This window comes from Hylobates moloch, unplaced genomic scaffold (genome assembly GCF_009828535.3).
Source record: "Hylobates moloch isolate HMO894 unplaced genomic scaffold, HMol_V3 SCAFFOLD_1, whole genome shotgun sequence".
Taxonomy (NCBI): domain Eukaryota; kingdom Metazoa; phylum Chordata; class Mammalia; order Primates; family Hylobatidae; genus Hylobates; species Hylobates moloch.
Genome location: NW_026652276.1, coordinates 465,958 through 479,437, shown reverse-complemented (window position 1 = coordinate 479,437; position 13,480 = coordinate 465,958). Strand labels below are relative to the sequence as shown.

At 49.7% G+C, this 13,480-nt stretch overlaps 1 protein-coding gene and 1 pseudogene across 6 annotated transcripts in view; both read left to right on the top strand.

Moving 5' to 3' along the window:
* The window catches only part of FARP2 (FERM, ARH/RhoGEF and pleckstrin domain protein 2), a 142,002-nt gene that overhangs the window by 119,552 nt on the left and 8,970 nt on the right, over positions 1-13,480 (top strand). For 5 of the 6 annotated variants that reach the window (XM_058436407.1, XM_032761258.2, XM_058436406.1 and 2 more), the window contains 3 exons: positions 3,517-3,647; positions 11,352-11,420; positions 12,128-12,217. In XM_058436407.1, coding sequence (XP_058292390.1) covers positions 3,517-3,647; positions 11,352-11,420; positions 12,128-12,217 — 290 coding nt within the window. Of the gene's footprint in view, positions 1-3,516; positions 3,648-11,351; positions 11,421-11,655; positions 12,066-12,127; positions 12,218-13,480 lie in introns of those variants that run through there. The other variant, XM_058436418.1, reaches the window with a different exon arrangement.
* LOC131381278 (BTB/POZ domain-containing protein KCTD5-like) lies at positions 5,808-6,966 on the top strand (annotated as a pseudogene).

The following is a 13,480-nucleotide window of genomic DNA, read 5'->3' as shown; positions in this document are numbered from 1 at the left end:
CTGTGGTGACCCTGTTCTGAAGGGACCCTGGTCTGTGGGGGATGCTGTTCTCAAGGGACCCTGTTCTGAGCAGACCCTGTTCTGAGGGGGTGCTGTTCTGAGGGGACCATGTTCTGAGAGGACCCTGTTCCAAGGGGGATGCCATTTTGAGGGGATCCTGTTCTGTGGGGATTCTGTTCTGTGGAGACCCTGTTCTGAGGGGACCATGTTTTATGCGGATTCTGTTCAGAAGGGATCTTTTTCTGTGGGGGATACTGTTCTGAAGAGACCCTGTTCTGTGGAGCATCCTTTTCTGTGGGGATTGTGTTCTGTAGAGATTCTGTTTGTGGGGACTCTGTTCTGTGGGAATTCTGTTCCGAGGGAGACCCTGATCTGACGGATCCTGTTTTGTGGGGGACACGGTTCTGAGTGGACCCTGTTCTGAGGGGAACATGTTCTGAGGGAGATTCTGTTCTGTGGGGACCCTGTTTGAAGGGGGATTCTATTCGAAGGGGACCCTGTTCTGTGGGGTATCCTGTTCTGTCAGGACCCTGTTCTGAGGAGGATTCTGTTCTGTGGGGACCCTGTTCTGTGGGGAACTTCCTCTATGGGGACGCTGTTCTGAGGGGACACTATTCTGAATGGGATGCTGTTCTGCGCGGACCCTGTTCTGAGAGGGATCCTGTTCTGAGGGGACCCTCTTTTGAGGGGGATGCTGTTCTGAGGGGACACTATTCTGAGGGGGATGCTATTCTGAGAGGACCCTGTTCTGAAGGGATCCTTTTCTGTGGGCTCCCTGTTCTGAGGGGGATGCTGCTCTATGTGGCCTCTGTTCCAAGGGTGATGCAGTTCTGAGGAGACCCTGTTGTGAGGGTATTATATTCTCTGGGGACCCTGTTCTAAGGTGGATGCTGTTCTGTGGGGATCCTGTTCTATGAGGACCCTTTTCTGAGGGGACCCTGTTCTGTGGTGACCCTGCTCTATAGGGACCCTGTTCTGAGGGACTCTTTTCTGAGTGAGATGCTGTTCTAAAGGTACCCTCTTCTGAGGGGACCATGTTCCAAGAGGGCCCTGTTCTGTGGGAGATGCTATTCTGTGGGGTCCGTGTTCTGAGGGGGACCCTTTTCTGAGGGACCCTGTTCTGCAGGGGGCACTGCTCTGTGGAGACACTTTTCTGTGGGTTCCGTGGAGAATGTCAAGGCAGGTTGGGTGATGTATAGGATCATTATCGTGCCATCAGGTCCAAAATGTGTCCTGAGCTTCCAGCAGCTGCCAGTCCCTACCCAGGTGCAGCACAGTGTCCATGTGGCAGTCAGGCTCCCAGCCCTGCACTCTGTGGACTCAGCATTTGAGGGCAGGGTGGCACTGGTGCTATTTGAGTGGACTCAAGCAGCCATGCAGCAAATGGGCATGGCGTGATGAGTCTTTGCCTGACATGATGTCTGGAAGGAGCGGCTCAGACCCAAGTGCTTGAGGGATGGCCAGCCTGGGAGAGCCAGGGGATGGGGGCAGGAGCTTAGAAATCTGCACAGAGCAATAGGGTTGGTAGCTGCCAAGACCTATGCTGGCTTCACTGAAGTTCTTCCTCATTTTCAGTGTCATGCAGGTGTCACTGACAGAAAGTGAATTTTGTCAGTCAATTTTGTTTGTCAATGATGATCTCTTCACATACTTCATTCTTTTCTGACTTTATCCTCTGAAAGCTGTAAGGGGCCGTTGTCACCCCCACTGGAAAGGATGGAGCTGCAGGCCGAGCACGGTGGCTCACGCCTGTAATCCCAGCACTTTGGGAGGCCGAGGCCGGCTGATCACGAGGTCAGGAGATCGAGACCATCCTGGCTAACATGGTGAAATCCTGTCTCTACTAAAAATACAAAAAATTAGCCGGGCGTGGTGGCAGGCGCCTGTAGTCCCAGCTACTTGGGAGGCTGAGGCAGGAGAATGGCGTGAACCCGGGAGGCAGAGCTTGCAGTGAGCCGAGATCGTGCCACTGCACTCCAGCCTGGGCGACAGAGCGAGACTCCGTCTCAAAAAACAAAGAAAAAGGATAGAGCTGGAGCAGTCAGGTGACTTCATGCTAACAAATCTGCCCAGGGCTAGAGCTGAGCACTGGGCAGTGCTGGGTAAGGGGTGTGGACCTTGTCATGGAGAAGCTTTGTGGCCAGGAAATAAGAGGGAGTCATGATAGAAACAAGGGAGAAGGTGGCCAGGCATGGTGGGTCACACTTATAATCCCAGCACTTTGGGAGGCCAAGGTGAGTAGATCATCTGACGTCAGGAGTGGGAGACCAGCCTGGCCAACATGGTGAAACCCTGTCTCTACTAAAAATACAAAAAATTAGCCAGGCATTGTGGCAGGCCATCTGTAGTCCCAGCTACTCGGGAGGCTGAGGCACAAGAATTGCTTGAACTTGAGAGGCGGAGGTTTCAGTGAGCCAAGATCGTGCCACTGCACTCCAGCCTGGGAGACAGAGCAAGACCCTGTCTCTAATAATAATAATAATAATTAATTAATTAATAGAAAGAAGGGGGAAAATGGTCCCCATGAGTGATTCCAGCAAGGAGGATGCAGACCCTGTGCTCCAGGCATCATCAGTGGTGGGAGCAGGCTCAGCTACGCTACGCCACCACTCTCAGCATGGCCTCAGAGCTGGGCACACCACTCTTAGTATATAACTTTGTGTTTTAAGTTTCCTGTCCAGATTATAAACTTTCTCTTATCTTTGCTTGAACTATAAGATTAGCATCTGTTCCTGGTTAAAAGAGAAAGTTACAATTGCTTTGAAGGTGCAAATCATTTAACCTTTAAAGTACAATAAGTCATTTTCCTTTAAGAGCAAATACTGCCTTACCCATAACATTAAATGGTTATTTACAAAGCCTATCCTCTTTGCCAAACCAGAATATGGGCTGGCCAACAGTTTGGGTTGAACAACCTGAAGGCCTCAGGGGTATCTGCAGGAGCAGGCGCCTGGTGGCTGCACATAGTAGGCAGCAGTCCTATAAGTCCAATAAGGCAGGGGTCCCCAGTGCCCACGGCCATGGGCTAGTACCAGTCCAGTCCATAGCCTGTTGGGAACCAGGCCACACAGCAGGACGTGAGTGGCGGGCAAGCGAAGCTTCTCTGTATTTACAGCCACTCCCCATTGCTTGCATTACCACCTCAGCTCCTCCTCCTGTCAGATCAGCAGCAACATTAGATTCTCATGGGAGCACAAACCCTATTGTGAACTGCACATGTGGGGGATCTAGTTTATGTGCTCCTTGTGAGAATCTAACAAATGCCTGATGATCTGAGGTGGAACAGTTTCATCCCCAAACCATTCCCACCACCTCTGGTCTGTGGAAAAATTGTCTTCCATGAAACCCATCCCTGGTACCAAAAAGGTTGGGGACCGCTGCTATAAGGAGTTGAGTAGGATGCACCTCTAATTAGAACTGCCTTTTAGAATTCTGGTTCCTGTCACAAGGTGGTGGGTAGAGGGTGCTGTGCACACCACTGCCTGTACACCTGTACTGAGGGGTCTCTCCACACAGACGCCCTGAAAGCCATCACAGAGGTGACCACCACACTACAGCACATTCTCATCCGGCTGGAGAACCTACAGAAGCTAACGGAGCTGCAGCGGGACCTGGTGGGCGTAGAGAACCTCATTGCTCCTGGCAGGGTGAGTGACCTTGCTCTGGGAATGTTTTTTGAGCTAGTTTGTTTTTTTAATTGAGATAGAATTTACATACCACAAAAGTCACCATTTTAAAATGTATAATTTTGGCCAGGCACAGTGGCTCATGCCTGTAATCCAAATACTTTGGGAGTCTGAGGTGGGAGGATCACTTGAGCCCAGGAGTTCAAGACCAGACTGAGCAACACAGGGAAACCCTGTTTCTATGAATTAAAAAAAAAAAAAAAAAAAAAAAGAATTGCCGGGTGTGGTGGCGCACACCTGTGGTCCCAGCTACTCAGGAGACTGAGATGGGAGAATCGCTTGATCCAGGGAGGTCGAGGCTGGAGTAAGCCCTGATCACAGCACTGCACTCCAGCCTGACAACAGAGCAAGACCCTGTCTCTGTTAAAAATAAATAAATACAGCCAGGCGCAGTGGCTCACGCCTGTAATCCCAGCACTTTGGGAGGCCAAGGCAGGTGGATCACCTGAGGTTGGGAGTTCGAGACCAGCCTGACCAACATGGAGAAACCCTGTCTCTACTAAAAATACAAAAAATTAGCAGGGCATGGTGGCACATGCCTGTAATCCCAGCTACTCAGGAGGCTGTGGTAGGAGAATCACTTGAACCCAGGAGGTGGAGGTTGCAGTGAACCAAGATCATGCCATTGCACTCTAGCCTGGGTAACACAAGCGAAACTCTGTCTCAAAATAAAATAAAATAAAATAATAAAATAAAATAAATAAAACGAAATAAAATATAAAATAAAATAAATAAAATATAAAAAAATAAAATAAATAAAATAAAATATAAAAATAAAATAAAAATACATACATATATATATACATACACACATACATACATACAAAAATATATAATTGAGTGGGTTTTAGTATCTTCACAAGGTTATGTAGCCATCAATATCGAATTCAGAACATTTTCATCACCCCAAAGTGAAACCCCCACACCAATTAACAGTCACTTCCCACCACTAATTTGAAGGGAACCCTGTTCTCAGGGGACTCTGTTCTGAGGTAACCATGTTCTGGGTAGGGATGCTGTTCTGTGGGGACCTTGTTCTGCTCCCTAACCCCTGGCAACCACTGATCTGCTTTCTGTCTCTAAGGAGTTACCTGTCTGGGCATTTCATAGAAATGGTATCATACATTAATGTGGCCTCTTGTGACTCTTCTTTCACTCAGAATAATCTTTTCAAGGTTCATTCATGTTCCTTTTTTTTTTTTTTTTTTTTTTTTTGAGACAGAGTCTTGCTCTGTCACCAGGCTGGGGTGCAGTGACGCGATCTTGGCTCACTGCAACCTCTGCCTCCCAGGTTCAAGCGATTCTCCTGCCTCAGCCTCCCAAGTAGCTGGGACTACAGGCACATACCACTATGCCCAGCTAATTTTTGTATTTTTAGCAGAGACAGGGTTTCACCATGTTGGCCAGGATGTTCTCAAGCTCTTGACCTTGTGATCCACCCACCTTGGCCTCCCAAAGTGCTGGGATTACAGGCATGAGCCACCGTGCCCGGCCTCATGTTCCTTTTTGTGTCTGAATCATATTCCATCATGCATGTATCACATGTCTCTCCACTCATCTGATGGACACTGGGTTATTTCCACTTGTTGGCTGTTACGAATAGTGCTGCTGTGGACATTCATGTACAAGTTTTGTGTGGACTTATGTTTTCAGTTTTGAGTATATACCGTATACAGGGTCATGGTAATTCCATGTTTAACATTTTGAGGAACTGCCAAACTGTTTTCCAAAGTGACTGAACCATTTTTCATTCCCACCAACTCGTATGAGACTTCTAGTTTCTCACATCATGTGTCACTTTTTGGTTCTAGCCATTTTAGTGAGTGTGTAATGCTGTCTTGTGTGGTTACAATTTGTATTTCCCTGATAGCTAATGATATTGAGCATCTTTTCATGTGCTTATTGGCCATTTGTAGGCCCTTTTTGGAGAAATGTCTATTCAAATCCTTTGCCCACCTTTTATTTTATTCAGAAATTGTAAAGAACTCTTAAAACCCAATAGTAAAAAGACAACCTGTTGAGTTTTAAGAGTTCTTTGTATATTCTGAATGCTAGATCTTTATCAGACTATGATTTGCAAACATTTTCTCCCATTGTGTGGGTTGTCTTTTCACTGTCTTGATGGTGGCCTTCATTTATAACATGAAAGGTTTTAATTTATCTATTTTTTTTTTTTAGTTGCTTGTGTCTTAGATGTTATATCTAAGAAACTATTGTCAGCCAAGTGTAGCGGTGCACACCTGTAGTCCTAGCTACTCGGGAGGCTAAGGTAGGAGCATTGCTTGAGCCCAGAAGTTCAAGGTTGCAGTGAGCTATGATCCCACCACTGCACTTTAGCCTGGACAACAGAGCGAGACCCTGTCTCAGAAAAAAGGAATTACTGTGAGCACTGCCACCTGCCTGGGGCAGCCTTGGGGCAGGGCTGGCAGGGGCGACCTGTGCTGCTGCAGTGCAAGACTCAGAGTGCCATGGCCCAGCACCTGGCAGCTTGTCCAAATGGCTCTGGCTCAACATTGGTGGCACCTACTTTCTCACCACCCAGCAGATGCTGTGCCAGGACCTGAAATACTTCCTGTACTGCTTGTATCAGGCTAACCCCGACAAGGATGAAACTGTTGCCTATTTAATGGACAGAGACCCCACCTATTTTGGGCCTGTGCTGAACTACCTGAGACACGGCAAGCTGGTGATTAACAAAGACCTTGTGGAGGAAGGAGTGTTGGAAAAAGCAGAATTTTACAGTATCACTTCATTAATAAAACTTGTAAAGGACAAAATTAGAGAACAAGAGAGCAAAACATCACAGGTGCCCATGAAGCATGTGTAGTGCGTGCTTCAGTGCCAGGAGGAGGAACTCACACAGATGGTGTCCACCATGTCTGACAGCTGGAAGTTTGAACAACTGGTCAGCAATGGCTCCTCTTACAACTATGGGAATGAAGATCAGGCCAGGTTCCTCTATGTGGTGTCCAAGGAACTTCACAGCACCCCGTACAGTACGGCCAGTGAACCCAGCAAGAAGGCCAAGATTTTGCAAGCACAAGGTTCAAGGATATGAGGGACAGAGTATTGACAGTGGAAAAAATGATTTACTCTTTTCCAAGATGCAATGAACTACCATGTCCGGGAAGCTTGGCTGTAAGAAGGAACCTGCTTTTGATCATTTTTCTAGAGATCTGGGTGTGAATCCTTTTGTGCTTCTGAGGTGGGTGGTGAGAGACAGGTCCAGCTGTCCAAGACCAGGTGTCCCCAAGGGGAGGAGCATGGCGGCCAGGTGGGTACTATCTCTTGAGGGGGGCCAGATGCTCCCAGTCAGCCCACTCACTCCCTGAAGATCATGTAAAGGACAGAGTTCTTGGTGCTACACATAGTCTGTAAAAGCAGCCTGGGCTTCACTGGCAGGAAGCGGCCACGGCGTCATCGGCATCCAGCATGTCGTGGCCTCTGGTCTGGCTGCCAGGCCTTAGTCTCAGTCGGGAGTCTGCTCTGCCTCCCAGGTGGGATCGCTGGTTGCTCTCAACCTCACAGAGCTCCTGACAAAGGCGGCTTCTGCATCATCACTACTTCCCAGCGCCATTTCGAGGCCAGGCCTCTTTCCGACACAGGCTATGATCCTGCCTGACTCAGCCTGGGACAGTCAAGGCTTTTCAATTGGTATTTTCCAGGCGAGAGAACTTTGTACCCCTTTTCAGTGTAGGTAGACTCCCCAGTGTTTATACTCTGGAAGTGCCCACAAGGATTGCTGCATTGAGACTGATCTGTTCAATCCGTTAGCATGAGGTAGCAGTGTTGCCTTGTCTCCCACTCTGCAGGCTCATGGGGGAGCTGGTGCCTGTCAGTGCCATGTCACACCTGTCATAGAGGTTGGGCTGGAGGCCTGTCTGCTGGCTTCTGGAGCTGAAGGTCTGGGTCACGGTGAAACTTCAGGATGTTTATGGAGCATCACAAATGCCTCTCTCTCACCACTCTCTCATTTTCTTTGTATAACTGTGCAGCCTTTCTGGGATGTTTGGGACTTCAGTCGACCTTCATGGGCTCCACCCAACATGACATGGGAGCTAATGGGATTCTTTTAGAAACCACTGCCCACATGCTTTGAAAACAGACCTTTCTCAGCTGGTTGTGGGGACCTGTCAGAGTCTGGGGACCTGGGGTGCAGGGCATGCTCCAAGCTCTTTGTTTCCGGAACTCCAGCTTCCCAAGGGGCACTGTGCAGACTGACCACCAGCTGCCCATGTGCAGGTCAGGTTCTGACACTGTCTGGTTTCCAATGCTTCTGGAGACTTCTTGCCTAGGCCTCATCTTCTTCTTTGCCAATAACCTGATTAACCAAGTTCTCCAGCATTAGGACTTACAGAGTCCTAATGTAAGGACCTCCTCTTTGTAAGGTCTCTCGTATGCTGTTAAATGTTTGGCTTAGATAATTTATAAAAGCCTTTCTAGAGAGCAGACTTAGCCATGGGATGACCCTGTCCTCACCAGCAGAGCTCGGGAGGAAGGCAGCCACTGTGGGCCCTCAGGGGGTACTCTCTGGAGAGCTGCTGGCCCCTTAGCATTGTTTGATTTTTGACCTTGATATAATAGATAGGCTTGTGTTGGTTTTTTTTAAATTTAAAGATATTAAGACTTAATTCACTAAAATTTATTCTAAGGGGATATTTATACTTTTATACTTTTTTAGGTATGGTATTTTATAGTTTAATGCCGAAGTTTCCCCTGAAAATAGCAAACAAAATTGTGTATTTGTGAAAAAAAAGGAAGAAAGAAAGCCTAACCCAGGGTATGAAGATTTACCCTTCTGTTTCTTTTCTTCTAATAGTTTTATATTTTACCTCTTCCATTTAGATCTTTGATCCATTTTGAGTAAGTTTTTGTGTATAGTGGAAGGTAGGAGTCCAACTTCATTCTTTTGCATGTGGATGTCCAGTTTTCCCGGCACCATTTATTGAATTGTCTGTCATGTAACCCTTGTAGAAGTTCAATGGGGGCTGGGCATAGTGGCTCAAGCCTGTATTCCCAGCACTTTGGGAGGCCACGGCAGAAGGATCACTTGAAGCCGGGAGATTGAGACTAGCCTGGGCAACATATTGATACCGTGTCTGTACCAAAAAAAAAAAAAAAAAATTCCTGGCATGGTGGCACACACCTGTGGTCACAGCTACCCAGGAGGCTGAGGCAAATGGATCACTTGAACACAGGAGGTCAAGGCTAGAGTGAGCTGTGATCATACCACTGCACTCCAGCCTGGGCAAACAGAGCAAGACCCTGTCTCAAAAACAAAAAAATAAATGGACTGTAAACATATGGATTTATTTCTGGACTCTTGATTCTATCCCATGGTCTATATGTCTATTAGGCCAGTTACTTTTTGTCACTAGTGCTTTTTGCTTTGAACTCAATGCTCTCAACATAAAAAATTGTTTTAAAAATTACATGGAGATGTTTCCTGTCTCCGCACACACATGTTCATTGAAGCATGTGTATGAATCATGTTCTGTGTTAGCCTTGTTAGAAGAAGGTATTGAAAATGTGGAACTGCAAGCTTGGAGAAATGAATTAGCCTGTAATATACAGGAAACCTTCCCCACTTTGGGAGTCTGGGCTTTGATCGGGTGCTAGGACCACCACTCTTTCATTTCTCTCCTTGGTTGCATAGCTTTGAGCTGTTGCTTCTGGCTGGGAACTCCTGGAAGTAGGGCTCATGTTACATACCGTTATTTCTCCTAGTAATCTCTGTGCAGGGTCTTATAGATGGTGGCCCAGGGAACTGTCACTGAAAAGACAATTGAGAGTAGTTACATAGGCAAAGGTGTAGGCTCTTGAGCCATGCATCAAACTCAGGCTCTCCACACTTCCTGTGTGGGCTGGGCAAGCTGCGCCCCCTCTCTGAGGCAGGAGGTCTTGAGGATAAACAAGGAATCTATGTCAGCTGCTCAGCCCTGGGCCTTGCATGAAGTAGATGCTGTGCAAATTCAAATAATAATTTGTTATTATTAGTCAAAATCTCTAAAGTCACGTCCGTATAGCCCAGAATTTCTTGTCTTCCTGAGTTAAATATGTGTGTCAGTCAAGAAACAGAAACCATGCCAGTTATTTGAGCAGAGGATGTAATAGCAAGGATTGTTTTTTTTTTTTTTTTTTTGGAGATGGAGTCTCGCTCTGTCGCCCAGGCTGGAGTGCAGTGGCGCAATCTCGGCTCACCGCAAGCTCCGCCTCCCGGGTTCACGCCATTCTCCTGCCTCAGCCTCCCGAGTAGCTGGGACTACAGGCGCCCTCCACCACGCCCAGCTAATTTTTTGTATTTTTTTTAGTAGAGGCGGGGTTTCACCGTGGTCTCGATCTCCTGACCTCGTGATCCGCCCACCTCGGCCTCCCAAAGTGCTGGGATTACAAGCGTGAGCCACCGCGCCCGGCCAATAGCAAGGATTGTTAACCAGGTATAAGGTTGATGAGGTGCCAAAGGGTAAAAAGAACTGTGAAGTGTCAGGGAGGTGGCAGAACTGTGAGTCACAGGTACTATCCTAGGGCTGGGGAACAAATTTGACAGCTTGGTCAGAGGCCCATGGTGCTGAGCCTCACAGCTGGCAGCGGGGCCAGTGCATGGTGGAGAAGGTGCCCCGTGGGTCTGGGACACACATCCTGTGAGGGAGCTCTGGAGAGGGGGCTGCTGCTCAGCCAGTCCTGGGGTCTCTGAGGGTGATGCTGCTGCCTGTGGCTGGAAGGAACTGCCACTCCCAGGGCCAAGCAATTGCCAGCAGCTCACAGGGACCTCAGCGTGCGGTCTCCAGGGCTCCCTGTCATGCCCCTGTGGCCTCTCAGAGTAGGGCCAGCAGGCAGATTTGGAGTGAGAGCCACAAGCTTAGTTACCGGCCCCATCCAGTTAACGCAAATGCATCCATATGACCACCTTCTTCATTGTGTGGGGTGGACGTTTCTGTTTGGGCTGGTTTTTCATCCTGCGTTTCTGTGAGGATTATCTGTGTAGTATGCTCCTCCTTCCGCCTTCACGCAGTATGTTGGGGCTGCTCACACTAGCAGGCCCCTGGCACGTTCTCCGGACACCTGCTGCTCCTCCTGTTTGTCTGAAAGGAACAGATGGTGGAAGGGCTCCAGAGCAGTCCAGGTTAGGAATTCGAGGGGCTCCCAGAACTCTCGCTTACCCTATCTGTGCAGGTGTCTGATACTGGCAGGATTCTTTTTTCTTATCTAGTGCCCTGTGGCGGGGCGGGGTGGTGCTAATTTGAATACCTAGGAGAACCCTCCTTTCCTCCTCCCATTCTCGAACCTGCTCCTGTCCAGTTTTTTCAAAGCTGATCTCAGATGACATCTTTGTGGCTGAACCTTCCAGAAGCTTCTCCTCAGCAAGAACAATACTCCAGGCTCTACCTCTTGGTTGTGTCAGGGCTCCAGGGCTCCTAGCCCAGGGCAGGTGCTCAGTAGATGATTTGAGGACTGAATTTGTTGGCACCAAGACAGGACCTGGTGACCAAGGGCACTGCTGAGGACAGAGGAACCCCATTGGGAGGCCCCACTAGAGGACCCTCATTGGGAGAAGCCAGAGGAGCACAAGCAGCCACAAGGCTATTCCTGACCCTCAGCCCGGCTAGTGCGCATCCGCCAGCTGCCCTCAGCCAGCTGAAAGGGGACTCTGTCTCTGTCTTTCAGGAATTCATCCGTGAGGGCTGCCTTCACAAGCTCACCAAGAAGGGCCTGCAGCAGAGGATGTTCTTTCTGGTAGGTTCTCTCCCCACTCAAGCTGTACTTCCCCCCGAGGGGGATGGGCAGCAGTTCTGTTAGGGACACCGCGTGCAGCGGCAGCCCACTGGCCTCTGGGTAGTTCAGCACTTGGAGGCTTGGTCCAGGTGGGTAGCGTTGGAGTCAGACGGGGCCAGGGGAGGGTCACAGAGTGGGAAGAGGCAGAAAACAGCTTCTCCACCCACCCCAGGGCCAGCCTCCTTCTTCATTCCAGGTTCTGAGCACCTGACTATGGGACAAACAGAAGCCAAAAGATTGTAAAGTCCACATACATGTGGCTGCAAGAAGGTGCTACTGATGGCCCAATGGCCAGTCGGGACAGTCTCACTGTTGGCCCAGAAGCCCCTCCCAGCATGTCCTTGTTCCTACCAGTTAGTGGGTTCGAGCCTGAAACATGTGGATGAGGACGTAACTGAGTCAGCACCAGCCAGAATTCCTTACTGCCTCCAGCTTCTCAGCCAAGCTAGCTGGGAGCTGACCCAGCAGATGCACTGGTTCCTGTGGCCCTTTCCTGCCTCTGGTCAAAAACGACCAAATGAATGAATAAAAGTCCCCTTTTTGCCAAGAATCTCCAGCAAGCTGAATAGATCTGATGTCCACATGATGAGCAGCCAGAGTCTAAGTTGGTCTGACTATTAAGACACTTGTTTGTGAAGTTCATGGATGTAAAGCTTGCTGCTTCTCAGTTCTCAGACATGTTGCTGTACACAAGCAAAGGAGTCGCAGGGACCAGCCACTTCCGGATCCGGGGCCTCCTTCCCCTCCGAGGCATGCTGGTGAGTGGTCTTGCACCCTGCCTGGGATTTCCACGTGGTGCTGGGCTGGGCCCCACCTACCTCTCTCCTGCAGAGGCGAATCCTAACCCAGCAACACTGAGAGCAGCACCTGCTGAGTATTTGGCCGCACTGGGAGCAGCACCTGCTGGGCATTTCTTGTTGGTTGTTTCTGACCCTCATGGTCATTGTTCTTATTGATGCTCAAACTGCCCTGTCTCTAGTCCATGGTTCCCTTCTAGGGAAACCTGGACTCAGCCTGTGGTCTCTGGCAGGACAAGGCCTGCTCCCTGCAAGCTTAGAGTCAGCCTCTGCAGCGGCATCTTCCTCAGGCTGTGCCACCTGTGTGACATCCACACCAGCCCTCTGTCCCATGTAGGCACATGCCTGGGATGGGAACAGAAATTCCTCATTTTAGCATGATCCAGTTCATCAACTTTGTCCTTTGTGGTTAGTGCTTTTTGTGTTCGATAGAAATACTGTTCTCAGGTCATGGGGAGACTTTCATGCAGCTCTAGAGGCTATGTCCACTTTCCCTGAGTGTGTCCCTGCACTAGGCCTGGAACAGTACAGACAGGTAGCCAAGTCCAGGACTTGCCATAAGGATGTGCCATTGGTCCAGGACACCTCGTCACAGCGACTGTCTCTCCCCATGGCCCTGCCAGGCCTCCTGACCAGGGCGCCATGGACAGGGGCTCTAATCCCCAGCTCTGCCCTATCCCTCTCGGCTTATTTGCCTTGACTACAGTGCTACAGTAGTCCTCCCTCCATCCTTGTGGTCCTCCCTCTCAGTGATCTTCTCTCCTTGAGATCCTCCCTTCTTGTAATCTTCCCTCCCTGGGGTCCTCCCTCCCTCCCCAAGGTCCTTCCTCACTCCCTGTGGTCTTCCCTCTCTGGTATCTTCCCTCCCTGTGGTCCTCCCCCCTGGGATCCTCCTTTCCTAGGATCTTCCCTCCCTAGGGTCCTCCCTCCCTCCCTGAGGTCCTCCCTCACTCCCCGTGATCTTCCCTTCCTGGGATCTTCCCTCCCTGGGGTCCTCCCTTGCTCCCTGTAGTCCTCCTCCCTGAGGTCCTCCCTCACTCCCTGTAGTCCTCCCTCCCTGGGATATTCCCTCCCTGGAGTCCTCCCTCCCTGGGGTCCTCACTTGCTCCCTGTGGTCCTCCCTCCCTGGAATTTTCCCTCCCTGTGATCTTCCTCCCCCAGGGCCCTCCCCCAGTAGGGTCCTCCTTCCCTGAGATCCTGTCTCCCTGGGGTCCTCCCTCCCTG